This window comes from Chlorocebus sabaeus, chromosome X (genome assembly GCF_047675955.1).
Source record: "Chlorocebus sabaeus isolate Y175 chromosome X, mChlSab1.0.hap1, whole genome shotgun sequence".
In the NCBI taxonomy this organism is placed as follows: Eukaryota; Metazoa; Chordata; class Mammalia; order Primates; family Cercopithecidae; genus Chlorocebus; species Chlorocebus sabaeus.
Genome location: NC_132933.1, coordinates 42,041,954 through 42,058,598, shown reverse-complemented (window position 1 = coordinate 42,058,598; position 16,645 = coordinate 42,041,954). Strand labels below are relative to the sequence as shown.

Genomic DNA, 16,645 nt, shown 5'->3' with positions numbered 1-16,645 from the left:
TTTTAAATGTACAGTTATTATTGACTATAGTCACTCTATTGTGCTATCAAACACTTTTTTTGATAATAGCTTTCCTAATGGATATAAGCTAATATCTCATTTGGTTTTTGATTTGCATTTTCCTAATGACTATGGATGTTGAACATCTTTTCATGTACTTGTTGGCCATTTTTATATCTACTTTGGAGAAACGTCTGTTCAAGTTGTTTGCCCATTTTTGATAAGATTATTTGTTTTGTTACTGGATTTCAGAATTCTTTATATGTTCTGGATATTAATCCCTTATCTAATATATGGTTCATAAATATTTCTCTCATTCCATAGGTTACCTGTTCAGTCTATTGATTGTGTCTTATGGTGCTCTAGCCTACATTTAAAATAGTTTTAATTGGTAAAATACAAGTTGTATATATTTATGGTATATAATAAGTTTTGAAATGTGTATACATTGTGGAATTGTGAAATCAGTGAAACCAAACTAATTATCACATGCATTATCTCTCACGCTTACTTTTTTGTGTATAGTGGAAACACCAACACCAGCTCACATTTTTTAAAATTATACTTTAACTTCTGGGGTACATGTGCACAACGTGCAGGTTTGTTACGTAAGTATACATGTGCCGTGTTGGTTTGTTGCACCCATCAACTCGTCATTTACATTAGGTATTTCTCCTAATGCTCTCCCTCCCTTGCCCCCCACTGCCCCCGACAGGCCCGGGTGTGTGATATTCTCTTCTCTGTGTCCATTTGTTCTCATTGTTCAACTCCCACTAATTACTGAGAACATGCACTAGCCCACATTTTTAAAGACAGGAAAAATGTGCTAAAATGAAGAACAAATCCAGCAAGAATGATGCTCATATGCCAGGGCCCAGATTAGATGATTTCTCCAAGTCCTTTGGAATCAATGTTCTTGAGTTCCAGCCCCACTGGTGATGCTCCTCCAGAGCCCCTCCAAAGCTTTTGAGGCACCACTTTTTCTTTACACTATTAGCTCCAAGCTGCTTCTACAGAGAACGGACCCCTTTCTAAGTAACCTCTTTAACGCATACAACTTTCTTGTTGCTTTCTCCATACGTATGCAATCTACCTTTTCAGACAACAGAGTCTTCAGATAGCAGCCTCAAATCTATTTGTAACCCCTTTGCTGTTCCAGTTAGGGAAGAAGCTCAACCCTAATTTTTTTTTTTTTTTTTTTTTTTTTTTTTTTTTTTTTTTTTTGAGACGGAGTCTCGCTCTGTCACCCAGGCTGGAGTACAGTGGCCGGATCTCAGCTCACTGCAAGCTCCACCTCCCAGGTTTATGCCATTCTCCTGCCTCAGCCTCCCAAGTAGCTAGGACTACAGGCGCCCGCCACCTCGCCCGGCTAGTTTTTTGTATTTTTTAGTAGAGACGGGGTTTCACCATATTAGCCAGGATGGTCTCGATCTCCTGACCTTGTGATCCGCCCGTCTCAGCCTCCCAAAGTGCTGGGATTACAGGCTAAACTCTAATTTTATGGGAGCCATAATGGCAGGACTTAGACATATCAAGATTTTTGCAGAGGCAAGTTGGTCTAGTGTAAAGACTGTCAGACCATCACTTTCTTGCTGTTCAACAGTTGACAGATCACTTCACCTCTCCAAGCTCCCATTTCCTGTCTGAAAACATGAGGATAACCCCACCCCATTCTGCTGGGGTTTGGTGAAGTTTGTTCAGGAGAAAGTTTGTGTGGTGCCTGGCACACCACAGGAGAGCTCAACTATTGGTAAGTCCTTCCACTGGGTCTGGACTTTTCAGCCAGAGCAAAGCATGCCCAACCAAAGTCCATCATGACACCAGCCCCAAATGCATGACTTATCTCTTGTTCTTGTGTCCCTCCGGTCCAGTCTCCACAAGGTTGCAGCAAGAGTGATCTATTTACAACTTTTATCTGCTCATCACACTCTCCTGCTTAAAACTCTTTAATGACTCACTGAGTGCTCTTCGGGGGAAATTCAAGCTTCTTAATGTGGCTAAAAGACCCCATGTCGTGGCCTCTGTCTTTCTCTCTCATGTCATCTCTCACCACCTCTCCACCATAACACTCCATACTTCAACCACATTGGACTTCTTTCAGTTGCTTCAACAAACAGTCCTGCTTTTTTCAGGGCCTTCACATATTCATTTACCCTTATCTGGAACAGCTAACTTTTACTCACCTTTAAGTTCAGTTAATATGGGCTGGGCGCGGTGGCTCATGCCTGTAATCCCAGCACTTTGGGAGGCCGAGGCAGGTGGATCACGAGGTCAGGAGATCGAGACCATCCTGGCTAACACGGTGAAACCCCGTCTCTACTAAAAATACAAAAAATTAGCCGGGCGAGGTGGCGCGCGCCTGTAGTCCCAGCTACTCGGAGGCTGAGGCAGGAGAATGGCGTGAACCCGGGAGGCGGAGCTTGCAGTGAGCCGAGATGGCCCACTGCACTCCAGCCTGGGCAACAAAGCGAGACTCCGTCTCAAAAAAAAAAAAAAAAAAAAAAAAAAAGTTCACTTAATATGTCACTTCCTCTGGGAAGGCTTTCTTAACATCCCTCAGGTTGAATTAGGTGTGCCATGGGGCCATTCTATGCTTCTTCATGTCACAGCACTGGGCATACTGTGTATAATTACAGTCTACCTTAGCTATATTTGGAGCTCTGTGAGGTGAAGGGCCATGTCTATTTATCCCCTAGAGCCTAGCACAGCACCTGGCACATAGTATGTCGCATATGCGTCAAGAAATGAATCCTATTTTGCCTTTCCAACATTGTCTACATGCCATTCACTCCCCCACACTCTACATCTTAGGCTCTTCTACCTCACTAGAAGCCTTTCTGCTCTGCAGACACGTTGGGCGTGGATCATACCTCTTTAACTTTGTTCATATGGTCTTTCTGACTGGAAGGCTCTTGTTCTTCCCTCTTCCCCTCTGCGCCTCCCCTCTTTGCCTCACAAACTCCAACTTATTTAAGCCTCAGCTCAAGTTTCACCTCCTCAGTGAAGCTTGTGCTTGAAGGGAAGCATTAAAATAAAGATTTATTCTAGGCAGGATAATTCTTAGCTCATTCTTCATCATTAATGCTTTATTATACCAAGTCCAATATCTAGCAGCCTTCATCACCCCACCCTAGCAGTTAGACTGCCCCTCCTCTGGGCTCTCTCAGCTCCTTACAACACCTCTATCATAGCACTTCCTCAATGCTTTGGGGGATAGATTTTGTTTGTTTAGTTTATGTTTTTCTCCTGAATGAGGTAGGAGGACAATTCATGTCCCTACATGCTCCCCACCCCCTGCCGGCCCCTTGTAAGGGGACCTTAGTCTCATTTCTTCAATTAAAACGAAACATAAATTCTGTTCCCTCCCCCCACCTTTTGTCTTTTTTTTTTTTTTTTTTTTTTTTTTTTCTGCCAGTGTGCCCACTCATTACTGACACAAGCCAGGGCTGCTTCTCTTTCAGGAAGCATCATTTTTTTCCAATTAGCCTTTGATTAGAAACAGTACCATTGCAGCTGGATTGCTTTTAATGCCTGCTGGTGATGGGCTGCCTGGTCATATGGAAAGAGTACTGGCCTATGGAAGCCCATCTCTGCCTCTGACCAAGGGTCTGAATGTGAGAAACTTCCTTTCCTTCCCTGGGTCTCAGTTTACTCTTTTTATGAACAATGAGGAACTTGAACTTAGTGTTTTGCTATTTTAAAGTGTGGTCCACAGACCAGGGGCATGAAGTACCAGTGGGCAGCTTGTTAAAACACAGAGTCTGGGCCCCACACCAAATCTCTAAATCAGACTCTGCATTTTGGCAAGATCCCCACGTGATTCTATCCACAACAAAGTTTGGAAAGCTCTGTAAGCTTCGCAGATGAAAGATTCACTGAGGCTCTTGTTAAATATGCAGCTTCCCAGGCCATTGTCCTGGAGACTCTAATGAAGTGGAACTGGGATGGGGTCCCTGAAGTTGTATTTGTAACAAGTACCTGAAGTGACTCACATCCCCAGAGAACTTTGTGAAACGTTAGGTAAGTGATTGATAAAGGCCCTTCCACCTTTGAAATTCTGCAATTCTATATGCACTTGTTCATTACCAAGGATAGTAAATAGTGATACCTAATTCAGAATTCTGGGACTTACCCCTCTCTCCATTAGGGTGAATATTTTTTAAATCATCCAGGGCTGTGCCAGTGGGGAAAAGGAAGAGGGATTACAACAAATCAAGCCAAGTCTTCTTGACTGGAGAGAATCAGCACCTCTGGGATTCAAAGAGAAATTAAATTATCTGCTTAGTCCAGCCTCTCTCTCTCTGAAGCATTGAAGCTTGATATAATCAGACGATCTGAAAGACCTTCTTGGGTATCGAAAAGGGGATATTAGAAATGGAGGGTGCAACACCTGCCCCACACTGGCAATGGAATCCAGGAGAGGGGTTCCAAACAAGTTGACAAGGAAACCTGGAGAAAGCCTCTCCCTGAAAGGAATCCTATTTTCCAAGCCCTCAGTGTGGATGCGTGGCCTGAAAAGGGGTGTTTTCTGATTTGTGAGTGTATTTATATAAATTATATATATAGTTATATGCTTAACAAGTCATCTTTATTTGGAAAAGAAAAAAAAATTACATAATTTACATAAGATCAGGACTGCCCTGGAAAGTTCAGGATAGAAAGTTGCCAGTTTTTCTCCATGTTTGGGTTTGTTTTTCTTATAAATATGCCCTAAGTCCATTGCTGGTAGGTTTATGGCAACATCTGAGATTTAGACAGGTGGAGAGAATGTGGAAGGGCATTCAGAGGGTATTTTTCTAGGCAGGGAAAGAAGGGTAGGCTCTGTCAGCAAGAGTGAAGTGTGAATGAGCATTGCATAGCGACAGCTGAAGTCAGGGGAGGAGGTGCATGAGAAGCTACTGGGCTGTCCAGAGCAGAGGCCCAGGTCTGGGAACAGGGGACACTCAGGCCGAGTTGCCCAAGTCAGGGCTTTCTCTTCTTCCCATTTCCTCCCTACATCCAATCTGTACATCAGATTCTGACAATTCTATATGGACAACTTTTCACTCTTATTCCTCCTCTCTACCACCACTGCTATGGCCTTAATTCGGAATCTGCTTTTGTCTCTATCTGGACAGCTTGCAACAGCTGTGGAGACCCTTTCCAGAGTGTCTTTACTGGTACAAGTTTCTTCTCAAGCTTGAAAAGGCTGTCTTTCTCTACAGAAACTAAGTATTTAGAGACCTTACTGAAATAAACAATCTCTTGCGTCTTTTTTTCTCCTGGGAGAGATGCAAACTCTAACCCAAATGGCCAGAGAGATTATATATGCTGCTTAAATTCTCACTGAGTCCTCACTGAAAAGGAGGTGGAATTCACAAGAGCAGGGGGTTATCAAACTAAAGAGGGTCTCAGATGCCTCATGGAGAGCTTGTTAACATGAGAATTGCTGAACCCTACCCGCAGAGTTTCTGATCCAGTATATGTGGGTGGGGCAGTGGTGTGTGTGGTCAAGGATGTGCATTTCTGACAAGTTCCTAGGTGGGGCTGAAGCACTGCTCACACTGTGTGGACCAGGGGAGGACAAAGGAAGAGAGGCTGAAGAAGGGAAGAGGCAAAGCTGAGGGAAGAGAAAAGGGAGATGGAGAGAGAACTGAATGCTTTCAGGAGGAACTTCCTTCAAATACCAAACACCTTTTTTCTTATAACTCAACCCCTAGTGGTTTCTCCATTTCCCCATTTCTTTTAGTCTAAACCAGTGCTTGCTAAACTTATTAACCTCACAGATTATGAGAATTAAAAAAAGAAAAGAAAGAAATATAGATTTTATTTGAGGCCCCTCCTAGGATTAGTCACTTTAAATTTTGCCTAGTTAGGACATTCAAAAACAAATACATACCTATCTTCTACCATGACCAAAACTTCATATAAGGAAGGACATTTTTAATAACCAAAAGTAAAATGTTATGATCTCAAAACTAAAGATAGTTATTTAAATGAAGTACATTTACTCCTGTGAAAAAAGCATACTACATTGTCCTTAGTTTTCTCTTTATACCACAGCCTGGTGAAAACTTTATTACAGACTACCATTGGCTGCTGTACCAGCATTTGGGAACCACTGATCTAAACCACCCAAATTGTAATTCTCAGACTACTGCACTTGTGTTTTCCTGCCAGAACCATGCGTATTGGCTCTGTAACTTTGCCACCTCAGGTAATCATCAGTTCTCAGAGAGACTCTTGCTTTTTGGGACACCTTTCATGCTATTGCCCCTATTTAGATTGCTCACTGCCCACCTGGAAAGCTCTTAATCTGTTTTCAAATGCTGCCAGCTCCACGAAGTTTTTCTGAACCTCATCATCCTGGAGCAATCATTATTCTATCACTGGTGTTCCCACAGCACTTGCTCCTTTGCCCTGGACTCATTTATTTACAGGTCTGTCTTCACTAGGCTGGAAGTCCTGGAGGCCTAGGTCCAAAGCCTAGCAATTGGCAGGGTACCTAGAACATAGTGCTGTAGAGATGTCTTAATGAAAACCATGAAGAGGAGTTGGACTTGGTTTAATGATCAGAGAAATGAGACAATCACAATGATTTTTATTGTAGTAAAAAACATAACATTAAATTTACCATCTTCACCATTTTTAAGTGTACAGTTCAGTTGTGTCAAGTATATTCACATTGTTGTGCAACAGATCTCTAGAACTTTTCCATCCTGCAACACTAAAACTCTATATTCACTAAATACTACTTCTCTCTTTACCCTCCCCAAGCTCTTGGTAACCACCTTTCTACTTTCTGCTTTTATGATTTTCACTATATTAGTTACTTCATATGAGCAGAATCTTATGGTATTTGTCCTTTTGTGACCAAAATGATCTTTTAGAAAGATTTTACTTGCAGGGGACTTCAGGATAGACCAAGGTGGATGAAAAGGACATCATGAGTAATCAGGGACAAGGAGAACCTGATGGTAATGGGGATAAATCTGTCAGCAAGAGGCCTAGCCAGTCTGATTGTTGTATCCAACTTTTCTTTGGATTAGAAACACCAAGAAGTCCCATTTTCATCTACTTTCTTTGTCTCCACCAGTGTGATGGTCATGGAGCCAGTTGGTAAAATACTGCTTAGATGAAGAATCCATAATCATCTTGGTCCTTGGGAGTGCCTAGGGGAAGCTGACATCATTGCTTCTCTGAACACAGGTCAGCTGACAGCTGCAGAGTTGGCCCTCACATAATTGTGATGTTGCTCAAACTGTTTCCTAGAATCTCAGCCTCTTGTGTTTGTTTGTTTTTTTGTTTGTTTGTTTTGAGATGGAGTCTCGCTCTGTCACCCAGGCTGGTATGCAGTGGCACCGACTCGGCTCACTGCAACCTCTGCCTTCTGGGTTCAAGTGATTCTCCTGCCTCAGCCTACCGAGTAGCTGAGATTACAGGTGTGCGCCACCACACCCAGCTAATTTTTGTATTTTTAGTAGAGATGGGGTTTCACCATGATGGCCAGGCTGGTCTCAAACTCCTGACATCAGATGATCTGCTTGCCTTGGCCTCCCAAAGTGCTGGGATTACAGGTGTGAGCCACCGCACCCAGCCTCAGCCTCCTGTTTTTTACGTCCTTTTCTCCTTCCCTCTCCGTCAACCTCTTCCCAAACCCAGTGCTTTGTGTTCTTTATCCCATTAAAACCTGATCTGAGAAACAACAGTCATTTGTGTCTGAGGGTAAATAAGATAGTTATATGTTTCTTCTCGCAGAGAGTGTAGAACAGTGTGAAGAGTAGAGAGTGTAGAACAGTGTGAAGAAGAATAGCCACACTGTTAAAGAAATTGCAAGCAACAGGTAGAGGTATTTTGGAAGACATGGAGTCTTTCTTGGGCCTCTGAAAACTTGGTACTAGAAGTCACCACCTGATGACACAGGCTGACATTAGCCAAAGCATCTTATGCATAAAAGGAGGTCACTTTATTCCTGCTCAACTCTAGAGGGAGATCTGAGATCTGATTTTTTGTAAATGTGCTGTACCGATAATTATGGTGTTTCTACCATACATTGACTCTCAGCTTCCTCATGTATAAAATTAAGAGGTTGGACAAAATAATGTCTAAGTTTCCTGCCAGCTTGGACATTTTGCGGTTATATGATTATTGGTTCAATGTTTTTTGTTTTTGTTTTTTAAAAAAAGAATGTCAGCCAGAAATATTGAAATCAAATTTTATTTTTGGAAAATGACATTACACACATCTTGCAAATGTACACAGAAATGAGAATGCGATGAAGAACAGAGCTTGAGAGCCAAAATGATTGCAAGAGCAGCTCTTTGGCTGCCTGGTATTGAATGCTGCGAATCTTCAGCACTCACAGTTCACAGCACCTTACACACATGGCGAACTTCTCTAGACAACCTTGAAGTCCTCTGACCCAAGAAAGCCCTCACTGAATTGTGGAGGGGGTAGGGGAAGAGGGATGTTGCAGGCACAGGAGTTGAAAAGGGTCTGCTCCAGCTGATTTATGGGGGCCTCACCAAACCTACCAGTCCAAGTGGGGTCAGCAAACCAAAAAGGAGAATGCCTCTTGAAATACTGCTTTTGAATCACAATCTCAGAGTAGATTAGGTATTGCCTGGGACACTGATAGTAATGCATTTGAACTCATGCCCTTGTTTTTTTTTTTTCTGGCTATAACTATTCTAAATAGGTGGCTATAATTCTTAAATATCTATTGTATTTCTCTCATTTTTTCTTTTTTTTCAAATAATTATTGGTCATCCGTCAAGCAGAGTCTTCTGAGGTCCCTAAGTACCTCAAAACAGCTGCAGGGATAAGAAACATCACTACCTACTGTCTTTGGATTACGTGTGATTCTGAAAACTGTTCAATCCTGAAATGTAATCAAATGGCCAAATACAATCCCAATTTACCACTGATTTTTACGTAAAGTTGAGTCTTTGATCACAATGCCATTCCTTAAGAAATGATTAATAACTACTGAGAGATGGTTGAGAAATGCCTTTTCCCCACATTTTGATTTGTTTGTTGTTTGCTGACTTTACTTGGCTAGAATTATTGGGCCTCAAATCAGATATTTACAACTGTAAGACACCTGGGAGCAGAGAGAGGGAGAGGGCAAGGGGGGTGGGAAAAAGGACTACAAAGAAGAATATATTCTTTTCAGAGGTTAAAATGAGTTATTTAAGAAATGCGATGTACAATACCATGCATTTACTCTCCAAAGCTAGTCACTAGCAAGCTAACACCTCTAACACTACAACCACCAATTACAGCTGTTTTGCTACAGTTACTCAATTCTAACTACAGCTATAGGGCAGAAAGGGTGGGCTGTTTCCATTTTAAACTTTCTCCCTTTGAAAATGGCCATAAAAGCATTTTCTGTACAAGTTTAATGGCACAAAAAGGTGATCAAAAACATTTTAAAGAACTTACCACACATGGGAAATGCAAAATTCAATCAAAACATGCATTAGTTGTATACAAGTCATAAGGGATCATTGGCTTCAAGCTGCAATATATTACAGGACCATACATTGGATACATTTTGGCATAACCTCTTACTTGTTCAAACCCCTTTCGGATAACTTATAAAGAAAAGTCATTGTGAATTTTGGCATTCCATATGGTATTGCAAAGCAGTGACATTTCCAAGGGCTTTGCACTCTGTTTAATAAATTAACACCTACAAGCTGGCTTCTTTAGATCCACTAATTTCTCTTATATGGACTGTCTATTCAGTATCATGAACAGTTGGTGTCAAGAGTAAATGTTTAGGTGACTCTAGTAATAGAAGGAAAAAATACATTTCAATTAAGCGAATGTCTCTTTTTATAGTATAGATTTGTTAAATAATCTTTTCATTTAAATCAACTCCAATTGCCTACCAGTTTAGTTAAAAAAACTCAACAGCAAGCCCCAAACAAGATTATTTATAGAGAGTTTAATGTGTAATGGTAAAACTTTAAGCAATTACTCCCCCACCCCCATCTAGCCGAAACAAATGACAGGAGAAATTACCTGTGGTCCCTCATTATATTATATTGCAGCTTTAAAAATTATGGGCAAATCAAACAAAATCAATTATTAGTATTTAGCTGATATAAATCCATGGCTGGATTTTTTCTCTTCAGCTGATTATGTCTCTGAGCACGCTTCACTGCTCCACAAAATGGCAGACAAAAAGGAAACACAAAGTATTCTGTACAGTGCTTGGAAGGCAAAGACCTAAAGATACATGAGCTATAAGGAAACTGCTTGTAAAGATCTGCGGAGAGGGATTAAGAATGAAAATGGAGAAGAAGAAAGGGCCAGGATCAGGTTGATTCCCACCAACATACTTCTGATTGGACTGGGGTAGGACCAGGGCTGATTGAATCCGGAAATAATTTATCAGCAGTCCCAAGGCGAAATCACAGGCTAAGAAGAGGCACATGCCCAATGTCTCGACAGGGAGGAAGGAAAAAGTACAAATAAATATAATAAGGGGAGAGAGAGAATTGCACAGGACAAAGGATGGATGTTTATATTGTGGAAAGAGAGAATGATAACATAGAGTATAAACTGAGAATAGAGGAAACCAGACAGAGGAAGAAAAGTTAAAGAGACACACAAGAGGTAGAGTGGCAAAAAGCCATTGATTCCCTCAGGTTATTGACCTAGTAATGAGAAATGCTAATGCCTTCAAGTCTTTGCCTTACTTACAAGGTGACTTCTGTTGTGCCATCTGACCTCTCCCAACTAACCTGCCCTTCTGATCAGGAGCAGAAAGATGCCTTAATTCCCAACTGGAATTCTGTACTCCCCTAGTCTCAGGCAACCAAGGTAAGAAAAAAATCACCTCTGATTCCAGAAGATGTTGAAGCCAATAAACCAAGTGATAAAAAAATTAGTCTTGTTGGCTGGGCATGGTGGCTCATGCCTGTAATCCCAGCACTTTCAGAGGCCAAGGTGGGCAGATGATTTGAGGCCAGGAGTTCAAGACCAGTTTGGCCAACATGGTGAAACCCCATCTCTACTAAAAATTTTTTTAAAAGCCAGATTTGGTGGCATGTGCCTGTAATCCCAGCTACTCGGGAGACTGAGGCAGGAGAATTACTTCAACCTGGGAGGTGAAGGGTGAAGATTGCAGTGAGACAAGATTGTGCCACTGCACTCCAGCCTAGGTGACAGAGGGAGACTCTGTCAAAAAAAAAAAAAAAAAAAAAAAAAAAAAAAAAAAAAAAAACAGTTAGTCTTGTCAAATTATAGCCAATGTCACTCTAGCTAAGCCAAAGTGGGAGGTCTGCGTAGATCCTTAACAAAGGAACAAAGCAGAAAGCAACACTAAGAGGCTGGGTGTAAAGACCATACTAGACTTTTAGAGATGAAAACAAATTCTGGGGACCAGTCTTTAGGAGAAAGGGAGGGAAGGCACCTTTTCCTGAAGAGATAGATGGGGCAACATTCTCATGCTCCACCCCAGATGAACTCCAAAACACTTATGGTTCCCTTGGGAGACCAGTCTGGGACTTAAAGTCAAAGCCCTTGATTCAGTGAAGGCAATACATGAGTAAGGCCTGGAAATGGATCCAAGTGGCCCTGTGTGGCCAAGGACAGGTTCCAATCACCTTTTAAAAAAACCAATGCCCTTTATTTCCATAGCAAACTGGACCACCATAAAAGAAGTTGTTCAAACCACACTGTCCCAGTGTTTCTATCTGGGGAAGTCTCTTGGCACAGATGTTTCTGAGGTGGGTTGATCTTTGGGAACATTCCCATGAGTGTCCTGGAGCTCATTTTGGGGATATAGGCATCCTGTTCTCCTGTCCTAGGGATATGGATTTTTTAAAAATAAAAGTCATTTAGAATCAAATGTGCAGGGTGATTGGGAGCATCTGTACCCAGAGTATTGAAGGGATTAGGAACACAGACAAAATTTTGTTTGAGGTAAGCACCGATCACTGGTCTAGGACTTGGACTAGATGATTCAAAGAAGAATCTCAGGGTTCCTTGCCTTCTTCAAATAGCTACACATCCACTTTCAGGTTCCTTGGTTACTTGTGACTGGGGAGGAGAAGGAGGAAGGAAAGAGAAGTACCTGAGGAGTGGGATAAGCCCAGAAGGAGGACTCTAAAACTGCACTAATAAATACTCCCTTAATCCCCAGGAAGAGCCTTGCGGCAAGGAAAACCACATGTTTTTGACCCTTTTGCCCTGGTTTCTGCTGTGGAAGGCCACAGGAGCAGTGTACACAAGAAGATGGGAAGAGTGTATAGAATACACAGCTTGCTATTTTGGTGCAAACACAGGAGCCAATATTTAACATCAACCAGGGTACATTTTTGTCACAAAGCCCCTTGCTTATACTTGGAAACTGTCCTCATCAGAGCAGGATGGCTTTGGGGACATTGTGGATGAGGGCAACCACAGCAAGACCAGGTTATTTTCTCTAGCTCATCTCACTCCCATATTCTAAAAGAAATCATTGCCAGTGAATGGTAGCCACACTAGTTTTTTTAAATGTTGAAAAGCCATCTCAGAAAGTTAGGATGAACAAAGCTATTGTTCCACTCTTTCTTTCTCTACTCTGGAAACAAGAAACATTTCCCTCAGCCTGGAAAGACCAACCATTATGAGATGACACAAGGTGAACTGACAGTGAAAATCAGTCTTCCTCCATTCCATTTGGGCAAGGCAAGCATTCAGGGGGGCCTATTCAGAGGGCTCCTCAAGATGGAGCAGTGATCTCCTGAATCAGATGGACAAGGCCAGGGACCCCATTGCTCCTATTGGCCCTCAATGCCTCACTCTCTTTGAGGACGTCTGCAACCCATGTGGATGGGAACCATGTGAATGCAGGGAAAAGGGGTTGTATTAGGTTGCTGGGTGGATTTCCCACTGACATCAGGGCAGCAGCATGTGGCTCCAAGATGCAACATGACCCTGGGAAATAACTCTCAGGGGCCTAGTGGAAGCCAATACTGCTTAGGGGGAAAAGGCCCTAGAATAAGAGCCAGGAGGTGTGGGTTCTAATCCCAATCCTGCCCCAGCCAGCTGTGTGACCTTGGGGAAATTACTTTACCTCTGTGTCTCAGTTTCCTGGCCTGAAGAATGAGAAATTTGGAGTAGAGGAGTAGATGATGTGATCTTAAGGTTCCTTCCAGCTAGAAAACACTATGATTCAATCTAGGCTAATACTAAAGTCCATAAGGACACAAAGCAGTCATGCTAATGGCTATCCTTTCCAAAACAGTGAAGAGAAAAGGAGCTTTTCTCTCAAATTACCCCTAGTTAACACTACTTATGAAGTTAGTTGTTCAGCCCAGCCCCAATATATACATTTTCCCCTTCTTTGTCCCTATTTCTATTTCTGTGGGGAAGAAAAATCAGGAGGTAGGAACAAGCAAGAGATGGATTGTGTGTGTGTGTGTGTGTGTGTGTGTGTGTGTGTGTGTGTGTGTAAAAGGGAGGGAGAAGTATAGGGAGTGGTGGCAAATGCTTGCTGACATGATGTTTGCTGACTGTGCGGAAATTAACACAATGGAACTTGAGTGGTAAAATTGGATTGGGTAAAATCGGGAGAGAATGACGGGGTGGAGGAGCTCAGTTACAGACACACAAAAAAATTTGCCTTGAAAGTGGGCCAATTTAAAATGCAATTAATTATTGGAGATGAATTTTGGACTATGCCAAGCCCCATCCCTTGCCCCCTCCAAAATGGCCATAAAGAAACATTTCCTTATACTCAATTAAAAGTAAGATGGAAAATGTACTACTGTTATTGAAGATTGTTGGTTCCAAGGTTATCCTAAAGAAAATATGTCTATTTAGTATTTTCTAGTAGTACATATACTGCAATCAAAGAAATGCTCAGAGAGCTAGTGTGAGGCCCAAGCATAAGGAAATCTGGATTCTTCCTCTGGTCCTGCTCTTTACCAGCCTCCATTTCCTCATCTTAAAATAAAGGTGTTGGACTAAATGAGACCTAAAGTGAGACTATGGGTGGAGTCACTGGGGGGCTTTGGCCTGAAGTTTAAAATCAGGCCTCCCACCATTCTTTATTCCCACACCCCCTAATCCAAGTATCACTTTTTCCCAATTAACTACAAAATGTTCTGGGAGGCACTAAGAAAACCCTGAGCTTCTAGAAAGAAATAGGGACTGAGTAAAGTGAATTTATTAATGGTTTTGAATGGGTCTACAAATAAAGGAGAGGGGCAAAAAGAGATCCTCATCATTTGGGGTTCTTCAATGACCAATTTCACCAGAAACCAGTAGTACCATCATCTCACTTCTCCTGAACCAAAAATGTTTCTGGTAGCTACAGACATCTGAAACTTGTCTAGGAGCATCTGAGCTACCCCTACCACCACTAGGTTCCCCCTACACAGTGCACATCAGCAGTGCCACCAAGTTACCACCAATCCATTACAGGGATGTCCTGTAGTATTTCCTAATTTTGAAGCAACTGCAGATGCACACATATACACACATGTACCACCCCCTCCCACCACCACCACACACACACAGAGCAAGCTCATTCCATTTAGAGTGGAGGAACAACTGCAAACCATTCAGTAGCCAAACAGCAGCTTGGCTTTGAATGCTGTGCCTTTCAAAATATCTGCACAATTACAAAGAAATAAGGAAATCTTCATATCTGCTAAAAGCAAACACAGAATTGGCATGCATGACCTTCACTTAAATTTAGTTGTCTTTGCCATTATGGGCTACAATTACAGAAAAAAAAGCAGTATTATAAACCTGTATCTCAAAAGACTGAAAACTATTTCAAATGATCAGTCCTTAGTAAAGAGAAATCCTTTCTAATGTTAAAGACAAGTGAAAGATTTCTGTGTCTTCAGTATGAAATATTAGGATTATAGATAAAAAGAGTTGCTTAAAATATGCTGTAACATTTCATTTAAAATATAATTAGAATGTCTGGTCCACATTGAAATTATTAATGCAAGCATAACTGCTAAAAAGCTATCAAAAAACTGATTCTATTGAATTGGCCTCTGCTATTCATTTTGTTTTCTCCTGGAGGTTACTGTTTGGCAGTGACAGCATAATTTCTAAACTACATTATTCTTCTGCTTTTTTTTGGTAAATTTTCTTCATGAGTTTTTTAGACAAAAGAAAAATCACCAGTTTATAAAAAAGGAGCCTGAAGAGTTTGCTCCTGAAATACAGACATGAGTTTTTATAAAAAGGATATTGATTTCTTGCTATAAAAAGAGACTGAAAGGTGTCAGACCTGAAAACAAATTCTCACAGTGTTTTCAGTGTTGGCTGTTAACAAGGCATTCAATAGAACAGAGATAGATGGATACCATACAGTTCATGTAATCATGTGGTATGTTAGACAGCCTCCTAGAGGAATCAGGTATATGAAGTCCCTTACTCCAAACTCTTATCAATTGCTTATTGATTCCAAATTGCCTCAGTGGAGAGATTGACCAGGAATTCACTGTGCTTTATAAACTCTTCCAAAATGTCTGCAGTATTTTCCAATTCTGCCTATTCTCTTAGCTAACCCAGCACCAGGATCCTAAGCATCTGGTGTCACAATTATAAGTTGCTGGTTATTTCTCCCCATTGACAGCCAGAATTGGTGCTGGACAACAAACCCGGGCCTCAATCAGGAGTGAAGAGTGAGGCTGGGGAGCTGCCTTGCTGTCCTTCCAGGGTCATTCACCATTCTTGAGATCCAGAGAAAAGGGGCACTTGTGTTTTGACAAAGTCATTCTTGGATCTGCCAATGAGTTTTTTCCCCCACACAAACATTTTAAGTGCTGTATATGTAAACAGCCCTCTACAGAAGGAAGACTGTATGGGCAAAATGAGACAGGGCAAAAATAACGCAGGCACCTAAGCTTTCCATCGAAAGGTCATGGACTAGCACATTTTGTATCCCTGGAAGGTTGCCCCAAAAGATGGTTATCAATCTATCTCTCATAATTGGTAACTGTGGATCAGTGGCCCAGAGGAGAAATCACAGGAAAATAAACTGAACATATTAGAGTGTTTTTTTCAAAATAACAACAACAACAAAATAAAAACTTGAAAGCACCAATAGCCCTGTTGGACACTTGAGCAGAAGTACCCTACTACAATGATAGGTTTGGAGTTGTACTCTGGACTCTGAGCACTCTCCCCTCCTTTACATGGAATCGCCAAGCGAGTCTGAGTCATCCAAGGACAGAGGCAGGTACAGGTCCTATAAGAAGAGAAGAGACAAAGTTAATTCTCTTTTTCTTGATATCTTGAGCTCTGGAATGGCTGTTTTGTTTTTATTAATACTTTCTTTAATTTTTACAATGTAATAGTTATAGATTCATAGGAAGTTGAAAAAATGTACAGGGAGGTACCCTTGTACCAATGTACCCTTCAATCAATTTTCCCTAATGGTACCATCTTGCATTTTAACATGCAATCATTTGTGTGTGGAGTGTGTATGTGTGTGTGTATAGAGTACTATGCAATTTTATCATGTGTGTATATTTGTGTGACCATCGCCACAGTCAAGATACAGAACTGTACCTTCAGCACAAGCTCCCTTGTGCTACCCCATTAGAGCTCCATCCAATCTTCCCCTCTTCCCTGAGCCCTGGCAACAAAGAATCTGTTTCCTGTCTCTGTAATTTTGGAATTTCAAGAATATCATATGAAT

At 41.5% G+C, this 16,645-nt stretch overlaps 1 protein-coding gene across 6 annotated transcripts in view; it reads right to left on the bottom strand.

The window, feature by feature from the left end:
* Nucleotides 1–8,180: 8,180 nt before the first annotated feature.
* DCX (doublecortin) overlaps nt 8,181–16,645 on the bottom strand; it is a 119,468-nt gene continuing 111,003 nt past the window's right edge. For all 6 annotated transcript variants that reach the window (XM_007992584.3, XM_007992588.3, XM_007992586.3 and 3 more), the window contains one exon: nt 8,181–16,192. In XM_007992584.3, the coding sequence (XP_007990775.1) occupies nt 16,136–16,192 (57 nt within the window). In that variant the 3' untranslated portion in view covers nt 8,181–16,135. The remainder of the gene's footprint in view (nt 16,193–16,645) is intronic.